The sequence below is a fragment of the Molothrus aeneus genome, chromosome 4, assembly GCF_037042795.1.
Source record: "Molothrus aeneus isolate 106 chromosome 4, BPBGC_Maene_1.0, whole genome shotgun sequence".
Lineage (NCBI taxonomy): Eukaryota > Metazoa > Chordata > Aves > Passeriformes > Icteridae > Molothrus > Molothrus aeneus.
In genome coordinates this window covers 44,872,847-44,889,106 of record NC_089649.1, presented here as the reverse complement: position 1 = coordinate 44,889,106, position 16,260 = coordinate 44,872,847, and the positions used below count along the sequence as shown (strand labels likewise).

The 16,260-nt window shown below is 35.3% G+C and overlaps 1 protein-coding gene across 1 annotated transcript in view; it reads right to left on the bottom strand.

Annotated features, from left to right (window-relative positions):
- The window catches only part of SGCZ (sarcoglycan zeta), a 394,222-nt gene that overhangs the window by 59,215 nt on the left and 318,747 nt on the right, over positions 1–16,260 (bottom strand). Inside the window, exon 4 of the mRNA XM_066548397.1 lies at positions 3,505–3,592. Within this exon, the coding sequence (XP_066404494.1) occupies positions 3,505–3,592 (88 nt within the window). The remainder of the gene's footprint in view (positions 1–3,504; positions 3,593–16,260) is intronic.

Sequence of the window (16,260 nt, the reverse complement as noted above, 5' to 3'; positions counted from 1 at the left end):
TGCAGTTAAGGAAAAAAGTAAGAAAAAAACACCTCTCAAAAAAAAAAAGTTGAAATAATAATCCAACCTGAGGATGAATTTACATTAAATACAAATGTGTGTTTCAGTTTTAAATGTCACATTACATTTTTTTAGTGCTTGCGAGCCTAATATACTCCACTCAAAAGCAGGCAGACGTATCTAAGATATGTGCAGACAGCATGGAGACAAAAGACTTGTGGCTCAAAGGGAGCAACTAATGTGCATTTCTAAGATTGGTAGAAAAAAGAATAATTTTCCATATAAACTGTGCAAACATTGATTAAACAGAGAAAAAAGGTTGTGTAAAGGTAATTCTGTAGAATGCACGCTGCAGAAGTATTAGTAAGTAAGGGCTGAGTGAGGAGAGATCTGACAACTTATCCAGCAAAATTCAATGGATTGTCATCTTTTCATCTTTATTCTGTACATACAATTCATGTCTGTGCTACATCTGCTCCACTGGTCTTAAATGGCATGTCTAAAATCTGAAGGCTGTGGAGTCCTCTTGGAGATCCAGACACAAACTTGGCAGTTTCCAGACCATATGTCATGAATAGACTGGAGTACAAACCTACATCTCTTGCTCAGTTGGTACAGTTCCCAACAGCAAGCATTGCTACAGATGTGACTTTCTCTCTGTACAGATTTTGGTGCCAGTATAAAAAATGCTGTACTGCAATAATGCAACCACTCAATCATCCAATACACTTAGTTACTTTTTTAAAAAAAATATTTAATATCCTTTTTCTTCACTGCTCCTAGATTAGGATGTTTCCCAAGATGTCTTAATGATGCACTTTAATGACATATTTTGTCACTTACAGAACTGAATACCTATTAAGAGTTTCACTGGATTTTTTTCCATCTCCCTTAATGAACATATAGCCATATTCCCCCCAGCCCAATAATAACACTTTTTTACACTAATCCATCTTCCTATTACAGTTCTAACTATATGCTCTTAAGGCTGTCTTATTCTTACATGGCATGGTTTCAAACACCAGAGAAAGAATTTTTAGTTGTCCTAAAATTTGGCATGAGTGGCAATGTGGTTGCCAAACAAAGGATGAGACCAGTCTATTTGCTGGTTTGTGGTATCACTTCAGTCCTGTGAAATGAAGATAAAATGCCAATGATATCACGTGTATAAAAAGTGCATTAACATCCTTTTGAATGCACTGGCATCCTTTCTTTGTAGAATGCTCCTGCCATGCATATTAATATGTAGTCTATTTTTTTACTGCTTATTATTCAACTCTAAAAACTGAACAGATAATGACATTTCAAAGTTTTAACAAGAATTTTTTTCCCCAAGACATGATAATTTGCTTTTTTGTTGTTGTTTAAAACATTTTTCCTCACTGTTTATTTTCATTCCTTTCACTGGGCAGCCACACAAACAGTTGCTTCAGCACACATCACTAGTGAATGGACAGAGAGCATTTTTAAAGACAGGGACTTTCTGGGGCACATTTACAACTAATAGGAAAAAAAGTATTTTCTTTTGTCAGCAAACTTTGTATGGAAAAGACTCCTACCATTCTTTCAGCAAATGTGGCCATGCTTTTACCCAGACAAAAGTTAAAACTTGTCTCCGTTCTGTTTTTCACAACAAAAAAATTTAGAAGGGAATGCCTTAATAATATATTTTTACTTTTAGATTCCTGTAAATGTCTTTGATTTCTTAATAGTACAACATTCAGGGTTTACTAATTCTGCTGGCAGTTGTGACTGTCTTTATTAAGAAGTATTTAATAAGAGATAAGGAGTATTTTAACATGCATCCAATACTGTACAGGGGATTCACCAAAAAAAACAGAAAAATATTTTTATACTTGTATAAGAAATAACAAAGGTCATATATGAAACAAAGAGGAAGAGAGATTAAGAAATAATATAAATACAATATTGCAATTTAACAAGCTTCTAGTCTCCAGGGACAGCACCAGCTGCACATCAAGAAGCTTAAGGTGTTCACCCTAATGATGGTAACATAAAAACATAGGTTTTTTTCAGGCCTTCATGTTTTTAGAATATTAACCTCTAGTGTGATGCCTTTAAGTAGGTCAGCCTCAATACACTCACACACATTTTCAGTGCTGGATTCACTCAGCCAGAATAGTGTCAGTGATAAAAATATTATATCTATTTCAGCCAATGTGAATGTCTGCCATGGACAACTCACCTTTTTGCAGTTGCCAGCTGAAGAAGAGGTTTTAACAATAGAGTTACCAGATGATAGAGAACTGCATTTTGTAATTGCACTGGGCAAGTACAATATGGCCAGAACAGGTGTTGCCATAATTTTCCTCATCTGTACCTGCTAGCAAGTCTGGTTACCTTTGCACGCTCATTCGATGTGGTTGCTCAGGAAATCAGTGCAGATGGTGTGTCACTGCGTGCACTTGGAAAAGATTTTTACAACTAGAAGCCACTGTCTCCAGTCACTATGAAAACTTAGTATAGATTACAACTAGAGTTTAAGTTAAAATTATTTGTGGGCATAACCTCAGCTCATGAGGAAAAAACAATGAATAAAACACATCTTAATCCAGAAGTAAAATGAAAAAAATGAAAACAAATAAAGTCTAAGGGGTGTCTCCTTGAATTTGATATACTAAGGTCTTATGAATGTATGTTGTTATATTTTTTATCCCATTCCCAGTCAATATATATTGTTTTGTACCAGAACTAGTAAATCATTTTTCAGTGATTCTTCTGGCCAATATTCTTAAAAATAAATTAATATCAGTACTCCTCTAGTTCAGAAAATACAAAAAACCATTACTTCATATTTATTAACTCAAGAAGTATGATTCATACTAAAAACAAAGTATAACAATAAATTTCATAAAACGGGGGGAAATACAGGGTAAGTGAAACAGATAAGTAGAGGATTCTTTACTATCCATTTCATTTGGAACTGCTATATTTTATCCTTTGTAAAATATCAGTTTTAATGAATTACTGGGAATATGTTAGATTTTCATTTAATTTTTGTAGTGACTAGGAAAGCATTTTGGTTTTTTGGTTTTTTTTCTGATTTTTAACATTCTGTTACTCCAGCCACTTTGAATATGTTCTGATACAAATGCCCTACACAAGTGACAGGGCCAAAGCAATTGCCACTGAAGTAATGGAGGACTGACAGAAAGTGTAAGAAAATGATGGTTATTTTCCCACTGAAAGTGTTGTTGAAACATATTTTGCTGAGGCATTTTCAGTTTGTTTTGTTACAATGGTCTCAAAAATAATAATTTTTCATTAATCTCTTTTCATTTTAGCTATTTTGAGGCATTTCTAGTTCTTCTTGAGCTAATGCTGAATCATGCTCTTATGTTCCATTGTATGCAATGGTTTTTGAGTATGGTGATGAGATTCTTCTTCCTGACTATTTAGTAATATTTTATATGTGATGATAATAAATGAAACCTATTAATAAAGCTAAATTGATAAACATAACAGTCAATAAAGAACACTCACCTACTGTCAGTTGTCCAGTTAACTGTCCCATGTGATTTCTTGCATTCACTGTTACATTTCTGTCAGACTGTAAGACCAGTGGACTATCCTGGGAAACATGTATGAGACAATAAATGAGAGAACAAAAAATTGAGGTAAAATTAAGTTAGAACTTAGTATTAACATGCATACTGAGAGGGAGTTGTGTCAAGCATAACAGCCCTTTTTAATAATTTCATTAAATATTTTACAAGGCAAATTTTTATATTAAAGAATACCAAGAGTTCTATTTTAAACTTGAAATCTTTGTGCATACAATCCCTGCTTCAGAAATCAGATTTGAACTTGATTTCTCTAATTTGGGTTTTAATTTCCTGTTAATATTACAAAGTTCCAAATACAAAAAACCTTAATGCCAACCTGTTTCACTAGCCTTTCCCATATATTGTTAACCTACACTTTTCTAACTACCTAACCAACACTATATTGTATTATTCCATTAATCTGCACAATCTATAATATTTGCATTGCACTTACTAAAACCTTACAAACACAGATATAAAGGTAAAGAGATGAAGATAAAGAGAATTGTTACTGTCAAAGAAAACAATGAGAGCACTGGAAGGTGAGATATTGTAACAGAGAGCCCTGATCCACTGCCATGAGTACTTTACAGGTACTATGAGGGATCAAACTGATAAAGCAAGGAGACAAACACTTTATGTTAAACACAATCTTAACATTTTTGGAGTCAGTTGGCAGGATGACTACCCAGCTTTCAGCATCCAACTAGGTTTGAGCTTTTGAAAAATGTTTGCATATATAGGTATAAGTTTATCCTGTGTTCAAAGCCAGCATGAACAATTCCAAAAAGAATTGAATTTTCCTTCTTGAAGAACGAGGAGCCAGATGCACTCCTTTAGGGGAAGTGCAGATGTGCAGGAAAGGAGAAGAGCTTCTACAGAGAGCCGAGAGAAACAGCCTAAAAAAAAAGTGCAAGCTCACCAATCATGCTCTCACTGGAGTGGGGTGAGTGCATGAGAGAAGGAAAAAAATAGGATTGTGACTGCTGCTGCAGAAAGGCACTTTTCTTCCTGAAATCACCTGATAGCACACAGCTCATTCCCTGAAGCTTGCAGAGAGACCATGGGTAAGGCACTGCTTCTGGCAGTTTGCTAGCTCTCAGCGTGCTTATGTATGTTTACCCAACAGCAGGAAGGCATCTGACAGAAACAGCTGGGGATGTGCCTTAGGTAGGAATGACTAAAGGCTAGGAAGATATTTGGGAAATTTATTATATACTTGTTATATTCTTAGATTCTTCCCTGGGCATCCATTATTGGTTATCCCTGGATTAAGCATGTAAGATTAAAGAGACCTCATATGTGTGTCTCTTAATATATTGGTTCTTGCTGTTCTTGAAAGTTTTTTAGATAAGAAGGAAATTACGTAAGGAGACATAGATAAAGATTTATTTTTACCTGAATGATGCATAATTTCTCTAAAATTTTCTGTGCTTTACAGACCTTTCCTTTTTATCCAGAGTTTTCTTCTACAAGAAACATTCTTCCCAGTTGTTTTCACTATGATCATTAACTTTAAATGATAATCAGTTTCCTGGGAAGCCTGAAATGATTCTGAGATAATTTCAAGGAGTTCAGGTGTATTTAATCTCTCACTGGACTATGCTATGACCTCTCTAACATCCTGCCAATTACCTCTGCTTCACAGATTCTGGCAGATGAAAGAGACTGTTTGGCTTGTCCATTTTTCCAGATAAAAAGATATAATTATCAGTGAGACATTGGGTTCAATTTTAGTAGTTTGAGATGAACATGTGATGCAATCAAGGGAGCTTCTGGCAACAAAAGCAGCTGTTAAGGACCTTTTTCTCACCACTTGATTTCAGCTTTCCTTATGGTCTTTTGAAAATCATTAGTCCAGGCAACTGCTGCTCTGGGAAAAGCAGTTGTCCTAATAGGCATCTGCAAGGCCAAAGACTTTTAAGGAGCCCTTTTCACTTTTGTATAGTCACTTCTTGGTTAAAAGTCTTCTCAGTTAGAATAATCTTATCCTTAGCAAGGGAGGATACAGCCATGCCTATTTTTGCCAGTTCAGCAAAGGTTTGGAGACTTCTGCTCACAAAGACTGATCACAGTCTGATCTGAAGGTTTCTTTCCTCTCACCATAGAAAAACACTTAACGCAAACCTCAGGCTAAAATCTGCCTCCCAGGTTCTAGTTTTGAAAAAAGAATCTTGGATATCAAATTCTAAAATACAAGATAATGAAAAATTAGGTGAGCCAATCCTTCTTTCTTCTTCTTTTCTTGTCTTATATAAATGAAAAAAAGAGGGCTGAAGAAGTTAAGAATTTAAATCTATATTCCTCATTTTCTGATGATAAATACAGAGCAGCAATCTTAAATATTGGACCAAAGAAAATGTAGTGGCAAAACTCCTATCAATTTAAGATGTCCAGCATTTCATCCACATTGTTTACCTGCACTTTATTTTATGCAGGAAGGGCCTTAAGACAGAGGTTCAAGGAATTCACAAATAGTCTACTCAGAGGAGCTAGACAATCAGAGAAGACTTAGCTGAAATAAGTGGAATTATTGATCTGTAAGATGAGTATAAAGTGCAGTGAATATCACTCATAGGAATACAAACATATATAAAGCATAAAAACACTGGATAATTTTTTTCTCTCCATGACCAGACCTGTCACTCTCTTGATGCAAACTTTAGGTTACAATGATTTGTGATGCCAATTCAAAAATTATACTGTAGATAACAAAACCCAACAATGTAAGAACATTCTTGCAGTTACATAGAGCTTTAATAATGTCAAAATGCTAATAACTAAAATATTACAGAAGGATACTGTCAGGGCCATGAGGGCTCTACCAGCCCTTACTGGCCCTACCAAATGTCCCTGGAGGGACCCATTTCAGTCCAGCCCCACCTGAACTGAACCCTTCTGGTTCATTTTGCTACTGTCTCTCCTCTATAAGCCCCAAAGCATTACAACTTCAAGATTAAAGGTAAATCAGGTTAAAATGTTACAATAGTTACTTATTATCTGAAACAGGTTTACAGCTAGGATTCATAAAAGTAAAAACAAGCTAACTAATTTAGGGGATATTTTCAGAAAGCTTTCTGAAATTTTAATCCAGTTCTAAATACAATGAAACATTTGAAGAAAAAAAGGTTTGGTTTTTAATTTTTTGTGTTTGTTTGGTTTGGGGTTTTTTTGAGTAAGAATCACAGTTCAGTAATAAATATCCACTTTTGGTTTTAGAATTAGATAAGCATGTAATTGTAGGTATATGAAAGACAGATAGATTAAAATAATTTATAAAATAATTTTACAAAAAAAATATTTTGCATGAGCAATCATAGAAAAACTCTTTTTTAAGTTTTCCACAGCTGGTTCAGTTATTTTTAACATATTTTGGAAAAATTTCATGCATTTTATACAGTATTCAAATAGGCAATCCCAGCTAATTAGCTCAGATTTGAAGAGTCTTTCCAAAATGAACCTTTTAGATTAGAAACATTTTAAATGGAGAAATTTAATTCCAGTGAGTTTAATAAAACATTGGTTTACTTTAGGTAAGATGGTACACTGTATAATTAAATATATTCCCGAATTATGCTCAGAACACAGATAATTATGACAACACCAGCAACTTTGACACTCAGGAACAGTACTGATATGTCTACATTGTTATAGTGTGAGCAGTGGCTCTTTTATGATTTGATTTCTGTGCTTAGGCAAGTGTAACACTTCAGGTCTCTGGACTCCTACCTGGTGTCACACAGATGTAAAAAGTAATGTAATAAGCAGGTAGGACGAGATCTGCCACACTATCTGCTGGCAGTTTGTAAGAGGATGTAATGCTATATATTCTTTTATTTGAGCCTACCCCCAGTATGGGCAGCCAAAATAATTATGGCAGAACCTTTTTTTACAGGACAGTTCTCAAATGTGCCCTGATACACTAGTGACTCACAATGACCATTGCATTACCAAGGCACCTTTACAGAAAAAAGAAATCAGTATTAAACTTTGGTTTGCTGAGAAACTCACCATTATCAGACTTTAAGAAATACAGAGAATATGTTTCCTCACTGCTGCAGAGCACCACAGTCTGTTGCTTTAGAGATCATGCTGTAGGTGCCACTGAACAAGTTGATTGTCTGCATCTGGTCAGTGACCCCAACAGAAGAATGAAAAATGTATGAGTTATTTGACCACTCCATAGGAACAAAATGAGAGTGGAAAGAAATAGGAAGTACTGAGTACTCTGGTCAGTGCAGCAGACCAAGGGAGTCAAAGGACAGATAAGTAGATGTGCAATAACTACAGGGACAACTGCAGTTAAGGCAAATGACAGATGACAAGTGTGAAGAATATCTTGGAGGAATTCAGTGCAAGATGTTTAGAAGAAGGGTAAGAAAGACACAGTGTCAGTCAAGAAGGGTAGAAAGTAGAGCAAAGAAGATGTGAGGGGATGGAAAAAACATTCTGTAGAGCTTATCCATGGCCCAGAACCAGAGCATCAGCATGTTTTAGCAACGTTCCTTGCAAATGGGGAGAGATGGAAGATCTAAAAAACCTCACATTTGTAGGTCTTGAAGTCTCAGAGACAGACTTTCTATCATTAAGGTTATTACTAGCCCTAAAAAAACATGAAAAAAATGCATTAGGAAAGATATGAAAGAAAAATACCTAAAAATTAAAGCAATTGCTGAGTTCTTGAGTACTTAAAAAATTGAAGGCTCCATTAAAACTGTTGGAAGTTTGTACAAGTTTGGAACTGTTAAAACACAAACTAAAGAAAATTATTTTTCATCAGAATATTCCTGTGATATTTTTTCTAAGAATATTTCCAATATTCCATTATACCAATATTTACCAATATTCAGTATTTCCAAGAATATTCTCAAAAGATTCCCAAGAATTTTCCCAAGGTGTCAGGACAGCAGGGACCCCAACACAAGTGTTTTTCGAATAGGGAGAAATGAATATAATCTATTGTCCGAGTTATTCCTGGGCAATTCTGAGCTGAAGAGTTAACATGAGTTTTCGTCCAATTTAATGAGATACTTTTTTTTCTTCTTCATAGAAAATAGATATTAGATATTAGATATTATTATTTTTTATATTATCTATTATTATTATAGATATTAGATATTTTTTTAATTCCTGCTTTCCCAAAATAAAGTTTCACAAGACATGTTAGTGTTATTCCTGTTTAATTGTCCTTTCAAACCTGAAAGTCCCAATTTAATTGCTACTAATTACACTTAAAATCACAAATCTGATTGAAAATTTTCAGTAAACACATTTGGACTTCTGCTTTAAGGAAACATTCCAGATATCTTAAAATTTTGACCAAATGTTATTAAAAGCCTGTATTTCTTCACATGAGATTTAAATACCAAGGAGGTTTGGAAAAGCACAAGCAAATAGTTCGAAACAAACAATAAACAACCCAGCTGGTAGTTGAGGTTATTGATAAGGTTTCAAGAAACACACTTTCTAGATAATTATTTTTCATCAAAGGATGTTCTCTTGATTCCCAGCCTTTGCTCTGTGTCCGTATCAGCCATGTTATATGCTAAAGGCAATCACAGATATTGACTGACACACCAAATCAAATCCTGACTCACCAAATCTCAGCCCAAACTCAGCTAAACCTACCAAAGTAACATAGATGTACCCAACAAGAATTATACACAGAGTTCCAAGAAGCCACATGAACAATGATCACAGCTATAACCTCCAGATAGAAATAACCTACTTGTTTTACTTCCTTGTATAATGTACCATGAAATTTTTATTATGGAGGAATTCAATCAAGCATAGAAAAACATATTTATAAAACAGAAGTAGAAATTGAAATAGCACACAAAAGACATGGCTTTTGTGGAATTGATTTAAACATCAAATTTAAACATCAAATTTAAAATGGGATTTAGGTATAAACATCTCAACTAAAAATAAAGCAGCACTACATATGTACTTGGAGGAAGCTTGTTAAATGCCTAAAGCTCACGACTTAGTTATTAAACGTGTGACACAAAAAGTAAAACTATATATTACTGAACTGCAAAGCCCCCAAAGCCTTAATGGACACAAATGTAGAAAACCAATGTAAGTCTCAAAATCCGAAACAAAAACATTAAGGGTGGAATCACTGTACTTCACTCCTTTCAAACCTGTCAAAGTTCTTGTGGTGTGGCTGCATAACTCATTGAAAGGATTTTTGTCATTTAAGTTATGCTCAATGGTAACCAACAATTCATTGCTCTATTTTCAGCCTTGGAAAGCAGTCTCTCAGTTCTTGTATGTATGCAAGTATTGACCACACTGTACCATCACAGTGAAACAGGACTGTCTTTCCTATGCTGTTTTTAACTTAAAATGCTACAACATGAAATATAGCAACAATTGACACCAGGAAGAGGATGAAGCTATTACAGGAAAATTGATATAAATCAAAGTATATTCATGCTTTTGAAAGCTATTTCCCAACACTCCTTATTGAGTGAGAATTTCTCTAATTATTTTAGATTAAGTAGCTGAGAGAAGAAAAAGAAAAACCACCAAAACCCCCTCAATATGCTGTAATGAGTGATCTGATTACCTGGATATTTTTAAACCATTTACAAGATTTCTTGTTTCTGAGATGCTTATGAGGAAAGTGTGTCAACACCTGCTCACTTGATCTATGTCAAGAATTATACATCATTTTTACTTGGCAATAAATGGAAAAACTCATAAAATTGAAAGAAATAGTCAAAATAAGTTTTTTTCATTATATTTATCCATTTCTATGGAAAATCTGAAATAAAAGTTCTCAAAAATATGAACTCTTTAGCAAATCAATAGGTTCTGGGTTCCTCTTTTGTAGTGCCTTACAGACATAGAGCAAAGGACTACATGAAAATAATATTTCCATCAGCAGTTTTTATTTCACTATGATTTCTTTGACAGATCTTTTCAAATTCTAAAGCTGAAGAAGAATAAAAAAATTCTAAAGAAAGTTTAGGAAACAAAGAAAAATTTTAGAGATACGTAAATTGTAGCAGAAATCTGGAATGAAGCTTATAGCTCAAAGCAGAGAAGAAAGACTTGCTGTTAAACAAAAAGTATTAGAAAGTCTCTAATGCACATTAAAATGAATATGTTAAATAAAATTTTAAGACAAAAAAGGCAAAATGAGTCATTAAACCCTTAGAATGGTTTATTTAGGTGAATATTAAACCTATTATTTTATAGAAATATTCTATAGGTGGCAACTTATATGACAGTGATAGCACTAGTATTAGCAACAGCTTTAACAGAAAAAATCAGAGAAGTTAACTGTATTTTTTGTTTCTTCATGTAGCTCTAGTAGTTTCTACAATATTATATTTTCTTTATATTTCCTGATAAGCCTTCCTTCAAGCACAATCACTGACTGCTGGATCCCAATTACCTCGGCAAAGCTTTCTGTATTGCTAGTTATCTCTACTGCTCCTGTGTTAAATAACCAGAAGCAAACACATCTCAAATGAACTTTGAAACCCTTAGTGAACAGAGGGGAAATTATTATTGTCACTTTACTGGGCCTTCCACTGCACACACCCATTACAATTGTTAGGTGCTTTCAGGCTGCATTATTGCACTTCATTGAGACAAGAACTATCAATTAGGTGGATGATTAGCATAAGATACAAGGCTTTGGTCAAGGCATCGAAAGGAATGAGTAAGAATGGCAATTACAGGAATTACAGATAATTCACTGATTTTCTAACCAGAACAGGAAGGCCAAAGAAGGTGTTAACTCCCCCTAATAAAGAACGTGGAAAACTGCTAACAATGGATGAGGCGAAGGTTGAGAATTCCTGAGGGAACTGGCTTATGTAGTTGCCAAACCACTCTCAATAATATTCAAAAAGTCAAGGCAGTCAGGTGAAGTCACAGGTGACTGTAAAAAGGGAAATGTACCTATTTTTTAAAAGGGTAGAAATGAGGACGCTGAGAACTACTGACCTGTCAGACTCACATCTGTGCCTGGGAAGATCATGGAACAGATCCTCCTAGAAGCTGTGCTAAGGCTCATGGAAAACAGGGAGGTGATGAGATATAACCAGCACAGCTTTATCAAGGGAAAGTTCTGCTTGACCAAACTAGTGGCCTTCTCTGATGCAGTGATTACAAGGGTCAAGAGTAACAAGGGAGGGGCCACAAATGTCATTTATCTGTAAATCTGTAAAGCCTTTGACACGGTCCCTCAAAACATCTTTCTTTCTAAATTGGAGAAAGATGGATTTGATAGGTAGACTGTTGAGTTGATAAGGAATTTGTTGGATGATCACATCCAAAGGCTGGTGGTGAACAGCTCCTGAGGGATATCAGTGATATGTTGTATCATTTTGGGGTCTGTATTGGGACCAACACTGTTTTAATGTCTTCATCGATGAGAAAGTGGTTGAGTGCAGCCTCGGCAAATTTGCAGATGACCCCAAGCTGAGTGGCGTGGTTGACACATCTAGAGGATGGGATGCCATCCAGAGGGACCTGAACATGCTTGAAAAGGGGGCCCATGGGAATCTCACACAATTTAACACACCCAAGTGCAAGGTGCTGCACCTGGGTCTGTGTGACCTACAGGTATCAAGAGAGGCTGGGGATGAGCACATCCAGAGCAGCCCTGCTGAGAGGGACTTGAGGGTGCTGTGAGAGGCTGGACATGACCCAGCCATGGGCACTCATAGCCCAGGAAGCCAAACGTGTCCTGGCTGCATCCAGAGCCCTGTGGGCAGCAGGGGAGGGAGGAGATTCTGCCCCTCTGCTCTGGTGACACCCCACCTGGAAGGAACTTTGTGTCCAACTCTGGAGTCCCCAACACAGGAAGGATATGGAGCAGCTGGAGTGAGTCCAGAGAAGGGCCACCAAGATGACAAGAAGGATGAAGCACCTTTCCTATAAGGAAAGGCTAAAAAATTTGGTGTTCATCCTAGAGAAGAGGTGACTTTGGGGTTACCTAATTGTGGCCTTCCAGTACACAAAATGAGCCTACAAGAAAGAGAGAGAGGGATTTCTTACAGGAGTATGTAGTGATAGAATAAAGGGGAGTGGCTTCAAACTGAGAGAGAGTAATTTTAGCCTACATAGTAGGAAGAAATTCTTTACTATGAGTGAAGCACTGGTACAGGTTGCCCAGAGAAGTTGTAGATACCCCAGCCCTGGAAGTGGCCAAGGCCAAACTGAATGAGGCTTTGAGCAACCTGATCTAATGGAAGGTGCCCCTGCCCGTGGCACAGGGGTTGGAACTCTATTATCTTGTATGTGCCAGGACTGAAATCTTCTGATGCAATAATCTTTGCATCTTATTGCAAAGATGTCAGCATCTGTTCTATCAGCTTCTAAGCAAGAAATTCAGTCCAAACTTGTCTGTGCAGCAATTTTTTCATGAAAGCAACTTCTGTGGTATTATTGAGAAAATTCAATTTTGACTGTCCAGCTAGAAAAGTCAGATAGCTTTCCATGTGGTCTGGCTGTAAAAGAACAAAAGCTAATTTTTAGCTGTTTTACTTATGGAACCATTACTTACACCCTTCTGTACTCCCTGCAGACAGTCACAGTCTTCTTTTCAGGACCACTGGTACTTGCATCCCTGATGTCTCCTATTTTCTCATAAGAAAGGATCTGTCTCATGATTTCTTTTCATTTTCTCTTCTTGATCATTAAGCTTCCCTAGGTGATAATGGACTATAAAAACTCTTTTCCTCCTCCTTTCTTTACTATGTACCATTCCTGATTCTATGGTTAAGGCTGCTCTGAATTTCCCTGGGGAAATTATATCTGCTGGTAACTTCTCACCTGAGGGAGGAGAGTGTGGTTTTCTCATATTGAAAGACAACCATAAAATTCTCTGTTAACAAACATTGCTGACATAAAAAGGAATGAAGATGTTTCATACCTTTTGGATGGTACAGCATCCTCAAGTTTTGAATAGTATACAAACAGCTAATAAGTAAGTCTGAACAGCCTTTGCTTCCCAATCCTCCAGACAGGCCCACAACAAGATCTTAATCCGACTGCTTATTTTTTAACAAAGTATGCATTTTCTATCACTATAGGGTATGAACAATCAATAGAAAATGCTACATTATCTTGAAAACAACAAGTAGAAGAGACTATTTTAAGATTAAAACCACCAAATATCTCCTACATATCATGCATTCACCCTTAATCCTTACACATCATCTAGAATGTGACCTTGAAAAGTATTATCTCAGGTTTTGCCATTCAATATTCTTTAACGTTGCAAAATGTTTAATAAGTAGCTTTGATACTAGTATGACACAAAGTTGGCCAATATGTGAGCTCAGAATTTGTTTCACGTCTCCTCTAAAACTTGTTCTCTTTGGAAAGGAGATATTCATCCCCACACTTATTGTAGGACATATCTTGCTGGTTCAATAAATTGCCTTTCTGTTAGGAAATTTGCCTTGAGACTTGCCAATCACAGACTAAAACAAGTCACAGGACCTATTCTGAAGGTCAAAATTGGGGAAATAAAATTCTGTAGAAAGGATTATGGTTCAGGGAAGGCTGTGGCATATGCTCCTTCAAGGAAGCATATTATTTCCCAGTGGGAACTGCACTATTGTCAACTTTGCCATTGAGATAATTGCCACCTTTTAGTAACACAGATCTTTTCCAAAGGATATAATTAACAACCTGACTTTCACTTCAACTATGTAGCTATTCAGAATATATTTCTGTTTCAGTAACTGGGTAATTTTTCCACACCAAACATTTTTCACTGCAGATTTTAAAATACTGAGGAAAACTTTTCTCTTACAAAGACTACATCAAATAGAGATTCATGACTGCACTTTTTCACAGATAACATTTAGACTGAAAAAACATTAGAAATGCCATGGATCTGGAGCACTTCTGCAACCTGCAGAATGAATCAATAGAGTCCCAAAGACTGAATTCCTTTTAAATTCAAGATCACTGAGCAATATGAGAAATTAGAAATGGTTGTATTTCCTCAGTAACAGTGGTAAACTGCCAAAAAGATGTCATTCTGGCTTGCATTAGTGTTTGACTATTTTTCATGCTTCTGCATACACAAAGCTGGGCACACAGCATACCAAAAATTGAGAATGCTTTCTGCTTTTTTTTTTCATTGTTGGCACAACATTAGTTTTAATATTTTATGTTGTACTTCAGTCAGCTAGTCAAGCTGTCCTAAATGTAGAGATCAAACAGTTCCAGGTGATTCTGTACCAGAATTTTATACTAATTGTCAGTATAAACCATTATACTTAACTTTCCATTGTAATCTTATAATACTATTCTATAAATTTATAAATTTACAAATTTACTTTATTCTGTAAAATATATCCAGTGTGCCTTAGTTATTTTCAGTGAAGCTCGAGATGCTAATTTGTTTTTCCTCACATTTATCCTAAGAGGCAGTGAAAACAGTTCTGGTTTGTGTTTTCAGCTCTGACTTTTGAACAAAGGTAATGAACAAAACTTAAACTTGGTTAGTACATCTCATAGAATGGTTCCTGTAAAGAATAAAGTCTTTGGTTTAGAACTGTCAAAGTGTTTAAATATATGAAAACTATGTGAAAGTCCAAATGCACTCTAAAACTGTATAAATAACATTTTTACAATAAATTTAAAAATACATTAACAGTGCACTTTTAAAAGAAATTCTTGAGGACCCTACACACCTAACAATTTTTTCTTCCCTGAATTTTTTCAGGCCTTCTAGGATTCTAGAGATTCATGCACATTTAAAACCACTGTGACCTTAAATATTTAACCCTTAAACTCAGTCCTGCAATTCAAATAAAATTAAGAAAATTTTTCATAAGAATTTAGTTTATATTGAACTAAGATATTGTTCAGTCTACTAATTAACATTTTAATAAATATTAAAACTTATAAAATTCCTATTCTTAGTATTATAATTAAATCAATGTCTTCCTATTTGATTCTAATGTGCAATGAAAATAATTTACTAGTTTTTCATATAATCAGGTTTGATTTTGTTAACTTCATTTAAGCACTAAAACAAGCAAAACAAGCTGATCTATAATTTTAGAGCTATTTTTACCAAGCCTCCTCAGACAAAATCTTTCCTGTGAGTAATAGACTTTAAAAAAATATTTGGTGTAGGGAAGTGGCTTAGTGACTCCTTTTAACAAAGATTACTGATGCAAATGACCATTTTTCAGAATTTTAAGGACAATATATACTTAAAGAGGTAATAAAAGTGCTATAGAGATGATAATGAAGATTGGAAAAGTCCTCAGAATTTTAAAGATAATTAAAAACAGATACTGAACATCTCTTTGCAGTGATTTCAACAATGTAAGACTGAATTTTCAGAGTCTTCCAGACCAAGTAAGAATAATGAAAGAAATAGTGGTTTACCTTCTCTCAGTATACAGTTTTGTTTTTTCCATCTTGGCTAAGGAAAAGCATTCATCCCATCACTCAAATGAACTGGCTTACCCAAGAATGTAAACAGACAATAGCAAAAAATAGAATTTTGATTGTTTATTAAGAGAATTTAAAACAACAGCTCAACTAAGACAACTAAAATGATTGAACTGACAGAGGTAAGAGGGAAGATCTGCAGTAGTGGATGGGGTTGACCAGCTAGGAGTAGGAAAGAGCAGAGACTTCTTAAACAACGTTTGAGCATAGAGACATATTTCTCTGCCAAAGGACCTAATGTGCAACT